Here is a 15,279-nt window from a genome sequence, read left to right on the forward strand (position 1 = left end):
CTTTTTAGAGATACGTGGTTCTTACAGGACAGCCGCACTCCAAACATACGATGATCTTATAGAATATGACGCATGGCTGCAGATTAAACACACAGAATATAAAGTACTTCAAGTGAGCTTAAACACCTGCAGCAGTAAAATGCAGCGTGCACACACGTCAGACACTGACCGGGAACATTTTACTGCACAGTGAGTACTTCTACTGCTCATAACTTCATTATACTTTGATTTTTGGCTGAGATTGCAGGACTTGTAGTAGTAGGAGTTTAGTAAAGAATGTGAGTACTCCTTCCACTACTCTTTGATCTTTTCCATTTACAGCTACAACCTGGAGAGCAGCACGTGGGACGTGGTGCCCGTCAGCAGCGGCCCCCTCTACAGATACGGTCACTCGTTGGCTCTGTACCAGGTAATAAAGCTGAGGCTCTACATTTCGCTGACAACAAACAGAAAAGTTACCTGAGGCAGGAAAATATGAAAACGCAGTGCTGTGTGTCTGATACATGCACTCAGGTGGTAAATAACAGATACAGAACACAGTCAGAGTTTCAGTCTTCACTTTGCGCCTCCATGCACATGAACAGACACACCTGCACATATTTACATACAAACCACGCTGGAGACACACGGCGAATGTCAGGATTTCTTCAGCGTTTTGACAAAAGCTCAGCGGGAAGTTTCATATTTGAGCTTTTCCAGGTCAAACACTAGTATGTCAGAAATATAACTGAAGTATAGAAAAGTCATGACAGGTACACTTTGACTTTTAACTTCTTAATTTAAAGTATGTTTTGGCATATACTTTTAAAAAGTGCACTTCTGAAAACATGTCACTAAGTTCTACTTAAATTTATTAAAAATTAATATAATTCTGTGATTTTTTCAAAGTACTTATAAAAAGTGTACTTTATTGTAAGTGTATTATAAAGTGTACTTTTAAAAGTGTAAAGTAATAAAGTGTTCTTATGAAAAGTATACTTATTTTCAAGTCCTTTGTAACACACTATTAGCGTGCTTAATGAAGTGTGCTTTAGATTCGCTTCATTTTAAGTATATTTAAGTATATTTCTAACACATTGGTGATGTAATACAATTGCACTGCAGTGTTTTTTGACAGTATGTGAGCAGTACACAGTCTGTCCAACACCTCGAGCCTATTAAACCAACGAGCATCAGTAACTCATTTACAGAGAACAGTGCTAATAAAAAATGGCCTGTGGCCTGTGAAGTGTAGTTTTGGAATGCACCTCGTGTTGTTGTAGAGCAGAACTGCACGTCACTGAAAGCTGAGGAACTGAGGAAGTCATTTCATATGACTGAAAGGAAAATATTGCATTTTTCCGGAGACCATTCTTCACGTCACCTGTGAAGAAATGGGAACATCAGAACCACCCATGTGTCCCGGATAGATCACTCACTTCACAGCTCGGCGCATCAAATGATGTGTCACTGTCCAAATACTGGGACACATGCTTATTTTGTGTGGAAGAGGTCATTTAATAGTGAAGGACGGAGGGAGAATGAAGACAAATGTCTCCGCTCTGCTGTGATGAAGGTGAGACTTCGTCTGGACGAGGTCGGCGTGTCCGACTGAAGGCTGAAGAAGATTTGTAGGCAGCACAGTTTGTACTGTATCCAGACTGTCTCTGCTGCCCTGCGGAGGCATGAAAGGAATCACTTCATCGCTTTAACTCGTTACCTTCTGGTGAAACCTCAAACACAAGCAGACGTGCATAATTTGGTGTAACAGTGACTCCAGCAGACCTGCTGACCTTCACCCCTCACCCCTCAGCTGATATTTTAGGTGACTCCTCATCTTTGTTGAAGATCAGTGCATATTACAGCAAGTTAGTTCATCATTACGGACTTAAAGCTGCTATAATCAGTATTTTAGATGTGTTAATGATTGAGCTTAATGAGTGCTGGAGGCAGATTGTGTTGTTGCACAGACGCAGGCTGGCTGTTTCCCTGTGTTTCCACTCTTAGTGCTAAGCTAAGCTCAGCAGTACGAGTTTGCAGCATGCTGATTAATCACTGTTCTGTAAATCTTTCAGTATTTCTCGGCATGCTGGAGTTTGTCTGCAGTGACATTCCTGCAGTGCATCTGTGTTTGTCTCCCCCTTCACTACCAGAAGGGGGAGACAAACGTCCCTCACAATGAAAAGCATCACACACTCAACCCTCTGTGTCTTTTCCCTCATGGAGGATGACATCTACATGTTTGGTGGGAAGCTGGAGGCCAAATCTGCCAACGTGACGGACGAGATGTGGGTGTTCAACATTCCCAGACGCACCTGGTCACCACTGAAACCAGCCCCGCCCCCTCCCTACGCCCTGGAGGGACACACTGCCCACGTGGTGGAGCTGGCGGACGGTGAGCCGGTGATGCTGATCTTCTTCGGCTACTCGCCAATCTACAGCTACATCAACAAAGTCCAGGAGTACAACATCAGTAAGTGCACCTGCTGACTCTGCTGCCATCGATTCAGGTTTCTTTGGCCAGTCTTTAATTGTTTTTTATTGATGGAAGTCAAACACAGGGACTCCTCAAGCTGTTGGAGGCCATGTTCAATGATCCAGGTCTCTGGATTCCAATACGGACTGTTTGGCTTGTAATTGATATTTGTAAAACTATTTATATTTGTGTTTCTAGTTTAATATTTTTTTTTTTTATTACTTTGAGAATGGACTCAGCACAAATTGACATTCTTTGCCATTGACACTGCTCTAGTTGGGATGATTACCAGTCCAATAAAAATTAGCCTAAAACATCTTTGCAATGCACACCCACTGAAAGCTGTTCTTGAACCAGTACTGCATGGTTTTGGTCTCTTTTGAAGGGTAACACTCTGAACTTTTATCCCCACTCTGAAGTAGAAGGGTTTTATTTCCACCTGAATATATTTTTGGCAAATAGATGCTTGCAAATGACTATATCTGGGACTTATTAGCTGAAAACACAATGGGACCACAGCATGAAGCCTTACACTAGTTCAATAAGAACTGATAACACTACCACAGAAACTGAATATTTCATATATTTTCTCACATAATCCCTGATTTGAGGTGACAGAGCTGAGAGTAACTCACTGTTTGTGGCAGTTTGTCATGCATAGAATTTTATTGGCTATTTGAAATGCCAGTCATCTGCAAATAGGAGAAGGCGGTCCTTCTGTTCAACTCAGACTCTTATTAGCTCTGGTTGCTAGGCATTATGTGCAGATCGTGATTGGTCAAGTCAGGTGTCATTTGAAACCTAAGACTCCGTGGAGTAACTGGAGAGAAAATGGCGCCAATCTGTGGATATTTCCGGAAGTTGTAACGGCGGAAAACGCCGAAGAGAGTACGCCGCCTGTTGATTTAAAGAAGAAAACATCTTTCTGTGGATTATTGTCGTGTTTTGGACTAAATGTTTTTACTGTAGTGGCTCGTCTGGACCGTTTTTTTTTTTTTTTTTTACTAGACCGTTATGGTGTGTTATCGATCTGTGGATCAATGAGAGCCATCATTGGTGAGTTGCATCCATTTTTAAAACTGATGATTGTTTGCTGTTAGCTTAATTGTGCCGCCTGCTGTGATTATTTCTTGAAATGGTGTGCATCAGTGTAGTCACGCGAATTTTAGCTTCCTGTGAAAATATGAGAAAAACACGAACGTGACGTTTGTGTCGATAAACCGGAAGAAAAATAAACAGCAATAAACTCTCCAACTGGATTAATCAAGCAACTAACGTCCAGGCTGCTGAACGTTGACCTTTCCGTTACGGCGGTTTGCGCGTTAACCACTGGCCAAGGTCGCTGAAACGCCACCAAAGACGTGGATCTTTGCTAAACAGGACAGGGTACTTATTCACGTTCAGCTGTTTTATGTGAAACGCTGAATTAACAGGTGTTGGTGGTGTTGCTTGTAGTCAGTACTTTAAATCTCTCACCATAGATTTAAAACAATAGTTAATGTTACGCCATGTCCACCATTATCCCTCTGTCTCCTCCTTTCTGCAGGCAGTTAGGAAGTTATTTTTTCCATTATTTTTTGGTCAATTTCTTGCATTTTTCGCCCTTATGAACGAGTATTGGTACTCAATAAAAGCTCCTGTGGTTTCTCGGTTTGATCGATTTGAGTAACTGTAAATGTCGCAAAACGTTGGCATTTTGAGTGTGTTATAGTGCTTCCCATGTAGAAAATCTCCATCTGCAGTTCACTGACTTGAGGTGTGCAAACAGCCTGTTCCCTCATCATCAAACATTTCTGTGTGGCTCTCTGATGTGGTCATTTAATGCTGGAGATGGTAATGTTGGAGAAAAGAGCAGGAGTAGGATTGATTTTTCTCAGGATATTTTTTGTGGTTTAATCTGCGCAGAGACCTGACCTTCACCCCATCCAACATGTTTGGGATGGGCTGGAACCCTCTCTAATGCAGCCAGGCTTCAAAATGTGGTAGAAAACCTTCTCAGAGGAGTGCAGGCTGTTATGGCAGCATGTAAAAAGCCATGATTTCATGAGGTTAAACCCATAGATGGGTGTAATACTTCTGACCATTTACTGTGTTTTTGTATTTATTTTGTATTTTAGGATTCTCTGTTCAGCCACTAGATGGCAGTGTCACACAGCGTTGTAAACCAGCAGCTGAAATTGGAGTTGGATCCCATTGTAGAGAGAAAACACACACACACACACACACACACACACACACACACACACACACACACACACACAGCGGTCATTAAGAGGTGGCATCCAGGCCGGAGTGTCTGGGGGGAGACAATGATTAATGAATCTACTACATTTCCTCACTCTCCTCCCCTCCTGTCATCCTCTTCTCTCCTTTTCATCCCTCCTTCCCTCTTCTTCTTCTCCACTCTCACATCTCCCTCCTTTGACTCCCATCGTCTTTTTTCCTTTCATCTTCCGGGCCTCCCTTTCTGACCTGCTCTGTCATCGCTCCTCCTCGGTCCCCCTCATCTCCCGCTCCTTCCCCCTCACCTTTTCCTTCCCTCCCTCCCCTCATCTGTCTGTCACTTTCATCTTCATCCACCTCTATCTCCTCCCTCCCTCTTCTCTCTCTGACAGTGTCACAGCGTAAGTCTGCACTCAGCATCATTAGGCTTGAGAGAGTCAGTGCAACCTGCAGATGAACAGAGGAAAGTGGAAGCGAGTGTAAAATATGAGGTAAAAGGATTTAATGACCACTCAGAGAGGCAGGTTCACTGCAATTAGCTGCCAGAGATGAGATAAGAGTTGACCTTCTCCTTTCTTTCTATCACTGCTTCTCTTCTTCTTTCTTGCTCAGTTTTCAGTTCATCCTCTCTGAGTCGATGTTCTGCCGTCTGTCAGCGACTCACTTCTTCTCTGTTGTTCATCAGTTGAAAAAGTATGTCGCTGGCGCATTAGAGCCAGACCATCACATGATTTTAAATTTGAGATTGAGTAAAGGGATGATGATGTATGAGCCAAAGAAACATTTCATTTCAGTATTTATGATAGGATCTGTTCAATTTGGTTATCAAACAGTTGTAACTAAGATGAACAGAGAGTAAGACAGCTGAAGAATAAACTTGTGCTTCCTGTTAAACTGCGTCACAGAGACAGTTTCTATATAACCACATCTTTTCTGCTTTGTATATTTGTACAGTAGATTCTCACTTATGCCAACCTAAGCGGGATGAACTAAAATCAGCCGAGAGAAGGAGCATTTTGACCAGCTGTTGTAGTACATTCTGTAGTAGTATATGTAGTATGTTGTTTCATAAGTTCAGTCGTACTTTTTTCATATTTTGGGAGTTCTTCACTTCTTCTCTGTCAGATTGGGCACACAGTAGTTCTTCCTCGTTGTAACCACTCCTTTCTCCGCAGTGACCTGTTTCAGCAGCCGGTTTGTGATCAGTCAGCTCAGTCGGTGCGCAGGCTTCGTGCTTTGGATTCAACATTATGCAATTTAAAATGGTCTTTGTGTCTCGTTTTCTGCTGTCCTCTTTCTGTGTTAGTTAGCAGAATCATTTCAAAGCATTCAGTTGATTCCTGGAAGGTTTTGTGGCAAGGTCAGCCAAGAGCTGAGGGAGGACCGCTCGTTTTATTGGTTTCAGTAGCACCATCGTGTGACCGTTTATAAGGGCCTTTTACGTTTTTGCCAATAAACACAATTCCTTTTTCTGTCAGTCAGGACAAGTCTGTCAGCTGAGGTCACACCCAGTCTGTCTGAAAGGATTGGGACTACAGCTTTAACCCAGTCATCACCAGGTTTGGTAAATAAAGTTCAGGTCAGTTTATGTGAAGAAGGATCAGCAGGTTATCACGTTCTGGTTTATTTCTGTTCGTCCCAGCTTGTTGAGTGTTTGAGTATTATACGTGTTTCTTGCAGGTGATTTTATAGCCATCAGCAGCCAGCAGGTGTACTCAGGTGCAGATTACATGTGAATAAAAAGAGACACGTTTGGAGGGTTGTGTGGAGATATTACCTCTGAATGCTTTCCAGCTCATTTGGTCTCAGGTTCTCAGTGTCTCTCTCTGCTCTCAGTGCTGTTTGTGGTCTCAGGGGTTTACCGTTCCAGATGACGGCATGTTCTCTCTGCCTTTTGAAGTTCCTCCCCCTTCCAAGGCTTCGTTTGTTGTGCTGTGTCTTTTCTTTTATCGGGGGCTGCTCGGATGATGTAATCCCTGCCTGTTTTTAATAAGATTTTCCATGCACCTGAGTTAATGGGTATGCATCGTGCTGGTCTAATAAAGGGACACTTTTACATTCAAAAAAGTCTAATTTCCTGTGGTCTCTCTCACTGTTTGCCTCACTCTCTCCGTCTCACCTCCAAAATTAAAAGCGCTTTGCTTGTTTGTATGAACGTGAAAAGCATCAAAAACTGTGGTGAACTTTGATTTTTCAGCGTGAGTGTGCTGCATTAATCGGACCCCTCTCTGTGTCTCAGGGTCGAACTCCTGGCAGGTTCTGTCTGCTGGAGGCGCGGTGGTCCAAGGAGGTTACGGCCACAGCAGCGTGTACGATGAGGCCAGCGGCTGCGTGTTCGTCCACGGGGGATACAAGGCACTCAGCAACAACAAATACGGCCTCGTGGACCACATGTACCGATACCACGTCCACACGAAGACATGGTGAGAGGACGCAGTAATGTTATGCTTCTGTGTTCTCAGCACACACTCAGGTATCGAATGACAGCAACACTGAAAATCCCACTGACATTCATAGAGAGCATATCAGCTGCCGGCATCGCACTCGTCCATTCTCTGAATGGCTTATCTGGTCCAGGGTTGCAGGGAGCTGGAGCCAATCCCATCATGCATTTTTAATTTAAGTTATTATGTGGAGCTGTGACTGAAATATTTACCTGGTATCAGTTTCAAAACAGTATTGATAGAAATCCAATCATTGGATCACATGACACTGTGCAGTGAAAACATGAAGGCGATGCTGGTTCCTGACAGGAAGTGTTGGTCAGCTGTTTGTACGTTTGCTCTGTGCTGTATCTACAGGCAGCGTTTAGGGGTTTTTACTCTTCTCCTTCACAGCCCAGAGGATAAATTTGCTCTTTTTAACTGTACGTTTATCTGACAACTGAAGATTTTCGATTCATCATGAGGTCAGAAAAATAACTTTCACCATTTTGCTTCTTAGACATCATCAAACTGTAGAGGACGGCGTCATCTTTGAACCGACCTGGAAGAATTCAGCTTTTTGGAAAATAATGTTGCCAAAGCTTCTTGTTATTTTTTAATGCTGAAATAACAACTTCTTAGAGGAACCGTTCCTCATAATGAGTGTATAAATATACTTTTGACACTTGAGTACGTTCTGAAGCTAAAATAATTTTACTAACTGAGTTGTTTTCTTATGCTGATGGTGTACATCTATGTTTATGTACGTACCTGAACCTGAGATCTCAGGAACACCTTCTTTTTCCAAATTTGGTACAAACGTTCAGTTGGACTCGAGGATGAGCCGACTACATTTTGGTGGTCAAAGGTCAAAGGTAATTCCTGACAGCACCAACTCTCACACACGAGTGATGGAACAAAATTCAAAGTTTTGTAGCAATCATGGACCTTCAACTTGAGCCTTTCACAAATCAAACAGATGCTCCAAACTTAAACGCAGACGTGATTTTTGGTTTCAAAATAGAAGGATGAGACAGGAGGTCTGACCTAAGGTGACCCCGGGCAGCTGGATGGGTGAAAGGAGACGCTCAGCTCGATCACACTCTGCTTTTCACTTAGCCAACACTCACATGTGCACTCACACACACACACACACACACACACACACACACACACACACAAACATATGCTCACATGTACACACGCGCACACACAGCCTGCTGTCTCTCCATGGCTCTCACTTTCCAGATGGAATTTGTGGTTGGAGTCAGGTGTCACTCGATCTGGTGGACTTTTGAAATTCTCAGACTGAAATCTTTCTGGGCGTTCCAGCTATTCTGTCCAGCTCCAAAGTAAAGATCATGTCCTCTGTGAGCGGGAAGCTCCTGACAGGTCTGCAGACCACGTTAGAGTCCTGGACGTGACACCTGCGTGTCACTGTCATCACAGCACGCTGTGGTTCACCAGGCCACTTTCCACTCGTTTCATTTCACAAAGTGAAAACAGCTTGTTCAGGCTCATTCAGGCTTTTCAAACCCAGCTTTTACACGACGTGTTAATAAGCTGAATAAAATGACAGCAGGACAATACATGTTGTCTTCAACATCAGTAAAACCAAGTTAACTCTAACTTCTCAGATAGTGACTTATAGTTCATTTGTTTATTTCATCATACTCCGATTAGTTCTTCTCTTCCTCTCTTGTTTAGTCAAACACAACTCTTCCTCCATGTTTTATCTTGATAAATTTACAGTGATAAACGTTCAGTTGCCAGTTTTTCACTAATGCAGTTGGAAACAGCAGCCCTGCAGTAAATTCTGCCTCTGTGACGGTTCTACTGTTTTGTGCTTGGAGGATGTTCTTTGTGCTTGAATTGCTTTGTACTGCTAATATTTTATACTGCTGATATATTGAACAGCCTCATCATATAAACCTTATGGACAAAAGTTGGAGTCGTGTATGTGACCTCAGACGTCTGCAGTCTAACCAGAATGATAGTGTTTACCTGTGTTGGAACCAGCGTCTCAGATGCTCATAGATCATGTAGGAGGGAGGCGGCGTGTAAAGTAGCTGTACAAAAAGCAGGTTTTGGCTTCTGCGCCTTAAACTTCTCAGAACAACTTGGACATAAATAGTTTTCACATACAGTCGTTTTAGTTTTGATCCCGTCGGACACAGAGTAAACTAAAGAAAGAGCAAACTGGCAAATCATGTTCTTGTCCGATCAGTGTTTGCTGTGTGTCCATCAGTGACAGACGCTCAGCGTGTTCCTTTAAGAACCTCCAACATCAAAGTCTCTGGTGGAAAATCAGAGTCGCTGCAGTAATTGAAGAAGCCACAGATTGCTGCCGCAGTTGGTTTCCAATATGTGACCTTTGACCTCACAGGAGTCACACACGGCACATTGAGACCTCCTACAATGTCTGTGTTGAGTGTTTCTTTAGGTATGTGTGTGTGTGTGTGTGTGTGTGTGTGTGTGTGTGTGTGTGTGTGTGTGTGTGTGTGAGAGTGAGAGTGAGAGTGAGAGTGTGAGTGTATGTGTGCGTGTGCATGTGCGCTGCTGCTCCCATGAAAGAACAGTTGGTATGAAGGGCAGTCACCACAGGCCAGGTCACACACCCAGACAGACGCCATCAGTAACATGGCACCATGGGTACACATGACACACACACACACACACACACACACACACACACACACACACACACACACACACACACAACTGGCAAATGAAGTCTTTCCTAATATGTCTCATTTGCCAAATTGCACTTTTTTCTTTGTGTGTCTGTCTCTACCTGTGTGTGTGTGTGTGTGTGTGTGTGTGTGTGTGTGTGTGTGCGCGCGCGCGCGCACGCAGGTTGATCCTCAGGGAGAGCGGCTTGGCGCGGTACCTCCACTCGGCGGTGCTGCTGAGCGGCACGATGCTGGTTTTTGGAGGAAACACTCACAATGACACGTCGCTAAGCAACGGAGCCAAGTGCTTTTCGGCAGACTTCATGGCGTACGATGTCGGTAAGAACGAGTTTTAGATGACACACACAGAGGCTTTCACCGGAGTTTACAGCAGATGCCACATGTTAGGCTAACAGCCGTATGTACTGTAGCTCAGCGCTTTTCAGCTGTATTTTTTACATTAAAAAATCCCACAGCACACCTGATGTTTTTTTTACCAATATATTTCATTTTCACCTTTTTCTCCAAATTTGGAACAACCAGTTCTTCTTGAAGTGCAGTCTGGGCTCAGGAGAGCCACATGCCTCCTCTCATACGCGCCTCATTACACCCAAACACAAGGAGGTTTGACGACTGTGTTGGAGTAACTCTTCACACTATCCCCCACAACTCCTCTTTGCTCTGGGTGGATGCATTAATGTATTACAGTACAGTACATTTGTCATATTTACCAGACTTCATACAGTGTTTGGTTGTAGTAATAACTGAGGGCCCATCATATGCGCACACATGCTGCCAACCCAGTCTGTGACTCATGAGGAGCCTCTGAGAAAACCGATTTTATTCATGTAACTCAGTGTTTTCTTTTCACACATACATATAAATGCTGTGTTTTTAGTGCTAATTTTCTAGTGTGACTCAAAATTGTGCAGCAGCAGCATTTGATGAAATGCCCTTAATGGTGTGAAGAGACTGAAAGAAGCGAGAAACGAACACTGACTGCACCAAAACAGCAAAGAAACCTTAAAACAGAAGAGTGTGTGATGGAGAGAACAGTTCGGATACACACTGCGGTGCAGGTAGAGAATATGGATGATGAAGGATCCCATTACGGGCTTCCCAGTCGTGCTGTAGACCAGATGGCTCGAGGATGTTCCCAGCCCTCGACAGGGACGTAGAAACGGAGCGATGAAGAGAGCACTGGGAGAGGAAAAGAGGGATTACACCAACTCTTCACAGGAGAGAAACAACAGGGAGCAGAGAGATTAACACGGTGAAGACAGAAGACGGGAAAAGGAAAGACGGCTGGTCTCTTCACGAGAGGACGAGGACGCAGCAGAAGCCTGCTGGTGGCTCAGCAGGCAGAGCTGCTGCCGTGTCCTTGTCACGTCGTGGTGGGGTTGCACCATTAATTGTATCCTGTAACTGTGTGCTGAGGTGGCCGATGGTCAGGCAGGGCGTCCTTTAGCTCTGAAACAACAAGGCATCAGTTGACTGACATGGAAAAATCAGTGATAGTTTTGATTGCTGCTCATTTATTATGCAGAAAAGTCAACGTGAGTATTTGATTCTGCTTCTGTCTGCGTGTTGAAAGTCTTCAGCTCTGGTCAGAATTCACAGGTCTGATCATTTCACAGTGATCCAGAAGCAGGTTTGGCTGGCTCCACATTATTTTCTGCTCTGTCTGTTTAGCTCTGGATAGGGTCCTTTTGTCCCTGCCACAAGTCTCTGCCCTCTATTTCAATGTGTCTGATACCTGATTGGATCCAAGTGGTCTCTATCAGCTCTGATCATACGGTGTGTCGGAATGATCGCAGGAGAGAAATGTGATTTTTGAGGCGCCATGCTGAGTGTGAACTGTGAAATGCAGAGAAAACGATGTCTGTTGCTGCTCTTTTCCACGCTGATCGTTAGATACCGCTGCCGGTGTGTATATTCTCTCTGTATTATGGGCTTTTTAGGTCAAACGTTCTGGATCGGGTCTAATTATCTTCAGTTTGTTCTTGGACTGAGTGGGACTGTCATTCATGATTGAGTCTCCTCTTTAGAAAATGACATTTGCTTCGGTGTCTCCTGGCTCTGTTTGGATTGGCTCCAAGACTCACATGAACACTGAAGACCTCCAGGTCAGACAAAACCAGCGTCACAACGTCCTTTCTGTCACAGACAGCACCGTCCCTGCCCTGCATCGCAATGAGGCTGAGTGCCTTGCTCAAGGGTGCGTCAGGAGCGCTTGACGAGAGAGCAAATGGTATTTGTCCCGTCTACATTTTCCGGTTCGTCCTGGAATTTGATCTTTTCTGTCATATTTCAGTTTCGTCGCATACAAATCAATAAACTATCGATCCCATCAGTCACTTTTATTGATTAAGTATCAGCAGTGTTGAACAGTAATGAACTACATGTTATTGAAGTAGAAGTTACATTTTGCAGTGTCTTGCTGGTAGTTATGTTCATATTTGCACAGTGAAACTATGAACAGGAAGGAAAGGAATGATTTTTAACATTTTTATTTCACCATCTCCTCTCTACTGTGATTGAACCCCCTTTGACCAGCCCGGACGCCCCCCCCCCCACGCTAAAGGGCAGACGGTGTTCAGTGCTCACACCGTGATAACCTCATCATGGGTAAACCTGCAGGATCTCAGCCGGAGGAAGAATCACCACGGCCCGACAAAAGAAAATACGCTGACAAAACCTGCAGAGACACTCTGCAAAGACGCAGTAACACAGATCTAATAGTCATATCAAGATGAGTGTATTGAGTGACTTTGCCAGCAGTTTAGCAAAGTTCAGCCAAGTGAGCCCAACAAACCAGGAAGTGATGTACTGCAGTGCATCATGTACAGTCAGTTCAATTAGTTTTTACAAAGCAGCTTTAGCTAACTTCCAAAGAAGTTGGAATACTGTGTAAAACAACAGAATCCATCATCTGTAATCAAAGTGTGTACTGACACAGTAGATGAACAGGGATCAGGAAGTTATCACATCCTGTTTGTTTTACACAGCGTCCCAACTTTTTTGGAATCAGGGCTGAAATTTTTATCCTAAAAATGCAAAAGTAATTTATTTCAAACATAATCCAGATTTCATTTTTCTTTTGTCATCATCTAGATCCCCCCAACCCCCCTCTCTCATCTCTCTTGTCACTCTGCTGTAAATGATATAATAAAGGGGAGAAATAACAGGGAGGATATTGGTGAGATAAAGCCTCGAATGTGAGGAAGCGGATGAAATACGAGAGGAGGGCGCTGAGGAAGGAGAGACGGATGTACACAGAGCGGGAGAGAAATAAAGAGTAAATGAAGGAGGGATTTAGGGAGTGAAAAAGAAGCGCTGATGACGGTGAAAGAGAATTACCTAAAAACAATAAAGGTATGCCGGGATGAAGCAGATATTAAGGTTGTGAATAAAAGGCAAAATCAAAGGCAATAAACAACAAAGCATTTGTTTACAGAGCGTCTCCATCTCAGACAAGTTGGAGGTAGCGTGGTGTTGAATGCTGAATCCCCCCCCCCCCCGCCCATCAACATCCTCCCCAATAAATGTGTATTTATATGTCCCTCAACTCTGCACCAGCACCGTCCTCTTTATAAATATCATCATTTATTCATAAACGCTCCAGTCTGCACTGCTTCACTGTCCACCAGCCACCTCCTGACTGACTGCAGGAGGAGGAGGAGGGGGGAGTGACGGTGGAAGGAGAAAAACCAAGGGGAGAGCAGATGAGGGCAGGCAGTGTGAGTTAGATGAAGGAGATGCTACAGTGACAATGAACAAGCACGTTTCATCTTCATCTTTCCACCCAGTTTTTCACAGTGAAGTCCTTCACACACAGAGTGTGTTTTTAAACTGAACTTTCCGTCATCAGTAATATTTTTTTAAAGTACTTATCGTCCGTATCAGGAAATACTTTCTTCAGAGGAAATTACTTGGAAAACTTTTATCAAAGTAGATGTTGAGGTTCCCTTAAAATAAAGCATTTTTTCAGATTCCTGAAGATTACACAGTATCTCCCTCGTCTGTCCACCTTCTCATGCCTCCTCCTCCTCCTCCTCCTCCTCTGCCCTCTCTCCTCTCTCCTCTCAGATAATGAATTGCTCCACCTGTGGAAGTCACTTCTCTCCGTCCCTCGTCTCGTCTTCATTTGCTCCTCCGCTCCTCCGCTGCGAGTGGAGGGGTTTCGAGCGCTAATTTGTTTTTGTTTTGCTGTGCTAACCTTGGAGGGGCGACGCGCCGTTATTAGCTTCTCCTGCTCTTCTGCTGCCACACATTAGATTCAGGTCGACACGGAAGGCACTTTTCATTTGGATTTAATTCTCCCTCTCCCCCTCCAGCTCCCCCATCCTCCCCTCAACCCTGCCACCCTCACACTTCTAATTAGATTTGGGGGAAAATGAACTCTGATTAAAAACGCGGTCCTCTCCAAGTTGACACACCACAGGCACACACCCACACACTGTCTGCTGCACACACACACACACACACACACACACACACACACACACACACACACACACACACACACACACGGCACAGCCCGCTGAAAAGCCCAGGGCTTTTTGGAGTTTGGAAGACGTTGGGAGCCGTGATATATTGGAGGAGCAGACAGTGGCTGCCGTTCAAACCTCCTCCTCCTCCTCTCGCCCATCTTCATCAAGTCCTCCATTAGTGCAGATCAGATCAAACTGTCAATCAGCCCAGCCCGCCTGTTCTGGACTCACCATGCATTATTAACACAGACTTTCTCATATCCTGAGAGGAAATTAAAATCCGTGTTGATGCGTGTGTGTGCGTGTGTGCGTTTGCGTCGTGGCTGATAAGGATCTGTTGAGCCTGCAGTTCTTTGGTGGGCAGTTTGGCAGCATCAGTGTCAGGGTGGTCGGATCAGGTGTGTGTGCCCAGAAGATGAGATCCAAAGTCACTGGAGCTGTGATCTTTTTGCCTTCAGTTTGAGCTGTGGCTCTAAATTCATACATTCATACATATTGAAACTTTCGGCACCACGCGTGTCACATGCTCGTTTTAGTTGCCTCCCAGCAGCGCACACCTGGAGTCCTGCTGACAGGTGATCACCACAGAGGTGCTGCTGAGCTCCAGGGCTTACAGGTTATATTAAAAAAAGCTGACAAAACCTCAGCATTAGTGCAAGATGGAGAAATGGATTTGACACGTGTCACAGATTCAGATCTCCAGCCGTCTGGCAGGTTGTTCAGCACAGTTTACCCTCGCCTCTGCTCAGAGGGAACTATTATATCGGTCTCAAAAGAAGTCTTTTCTAGTTTACAGAACTTGATCCCTGAGTTGTGTCTCAGGCGGCACTGCCCCAACAAGCTTCACCAGTCACATGCTTTTCATTACACATGTATTTTTCTGTGTTTGTAACGTAGTTTCTGTGGCAACATAAATGTTAATACTTAATTTAATGGCGGTAGATGCCATTTAAACAACCTCATTACCAGTCAGAATGTTGTTACTAGGCTGCATGTTCGCTGTGAACACGAAA

General features: G+C 44.3%; 1 protein-coding gene across 3 annotated transcripts in view; it reads left to right on the forward strand.

Moving 5' to 3' along the window:
• The window catches only part of atrnl1a (attractin-like 1a), a 212,404-nt gene that overhangs the window by 33,766 nt on the left and 163,359 nt on the right, over positions 1–15,279 (forward strand). For all 3 annotated transcript variants that reach the window (XR_013077819.1, XM_076743654.1, XM_076743655.1), the window contains exons 7-10: positions 322–409; positions 2,206–2,452; positions 6,918–7,101; positions 9,958–10,112. Coding sequence is in view for 2 of the 3 variants with exons in the window: in XM_076743654.1 (XP_076599769.1) it covers positions 322–409; positions 2,206–2,452; positions 6,918–7,101; positions 9,958–10,112 (674 nt within the window). In the remaining variant the exon portion in view is untranslated. The remainder of the gene's footprint in view (positions 1–321; positions 410–2,205; positions 2,453–6,917; positions 7,102–9,957; positions 10,113–15,279) is intronic.

The sequence above is a fragment of the Chaetodon auriga genome, chromosome 11 (assembly GCF_051107435.1).
Source record: "Chaetodon auriga isolate fChaAug3 chromosome 11, fChaAug3.hap1, whole genome shotgun sequence".
Taxonomy (NCBI): Eukaryota; Metazoa; Chordata; class Actinopteri; order Chaetodontiformes; family Chaetodontidae; genus Chaetodon; species Chaetodon auriga.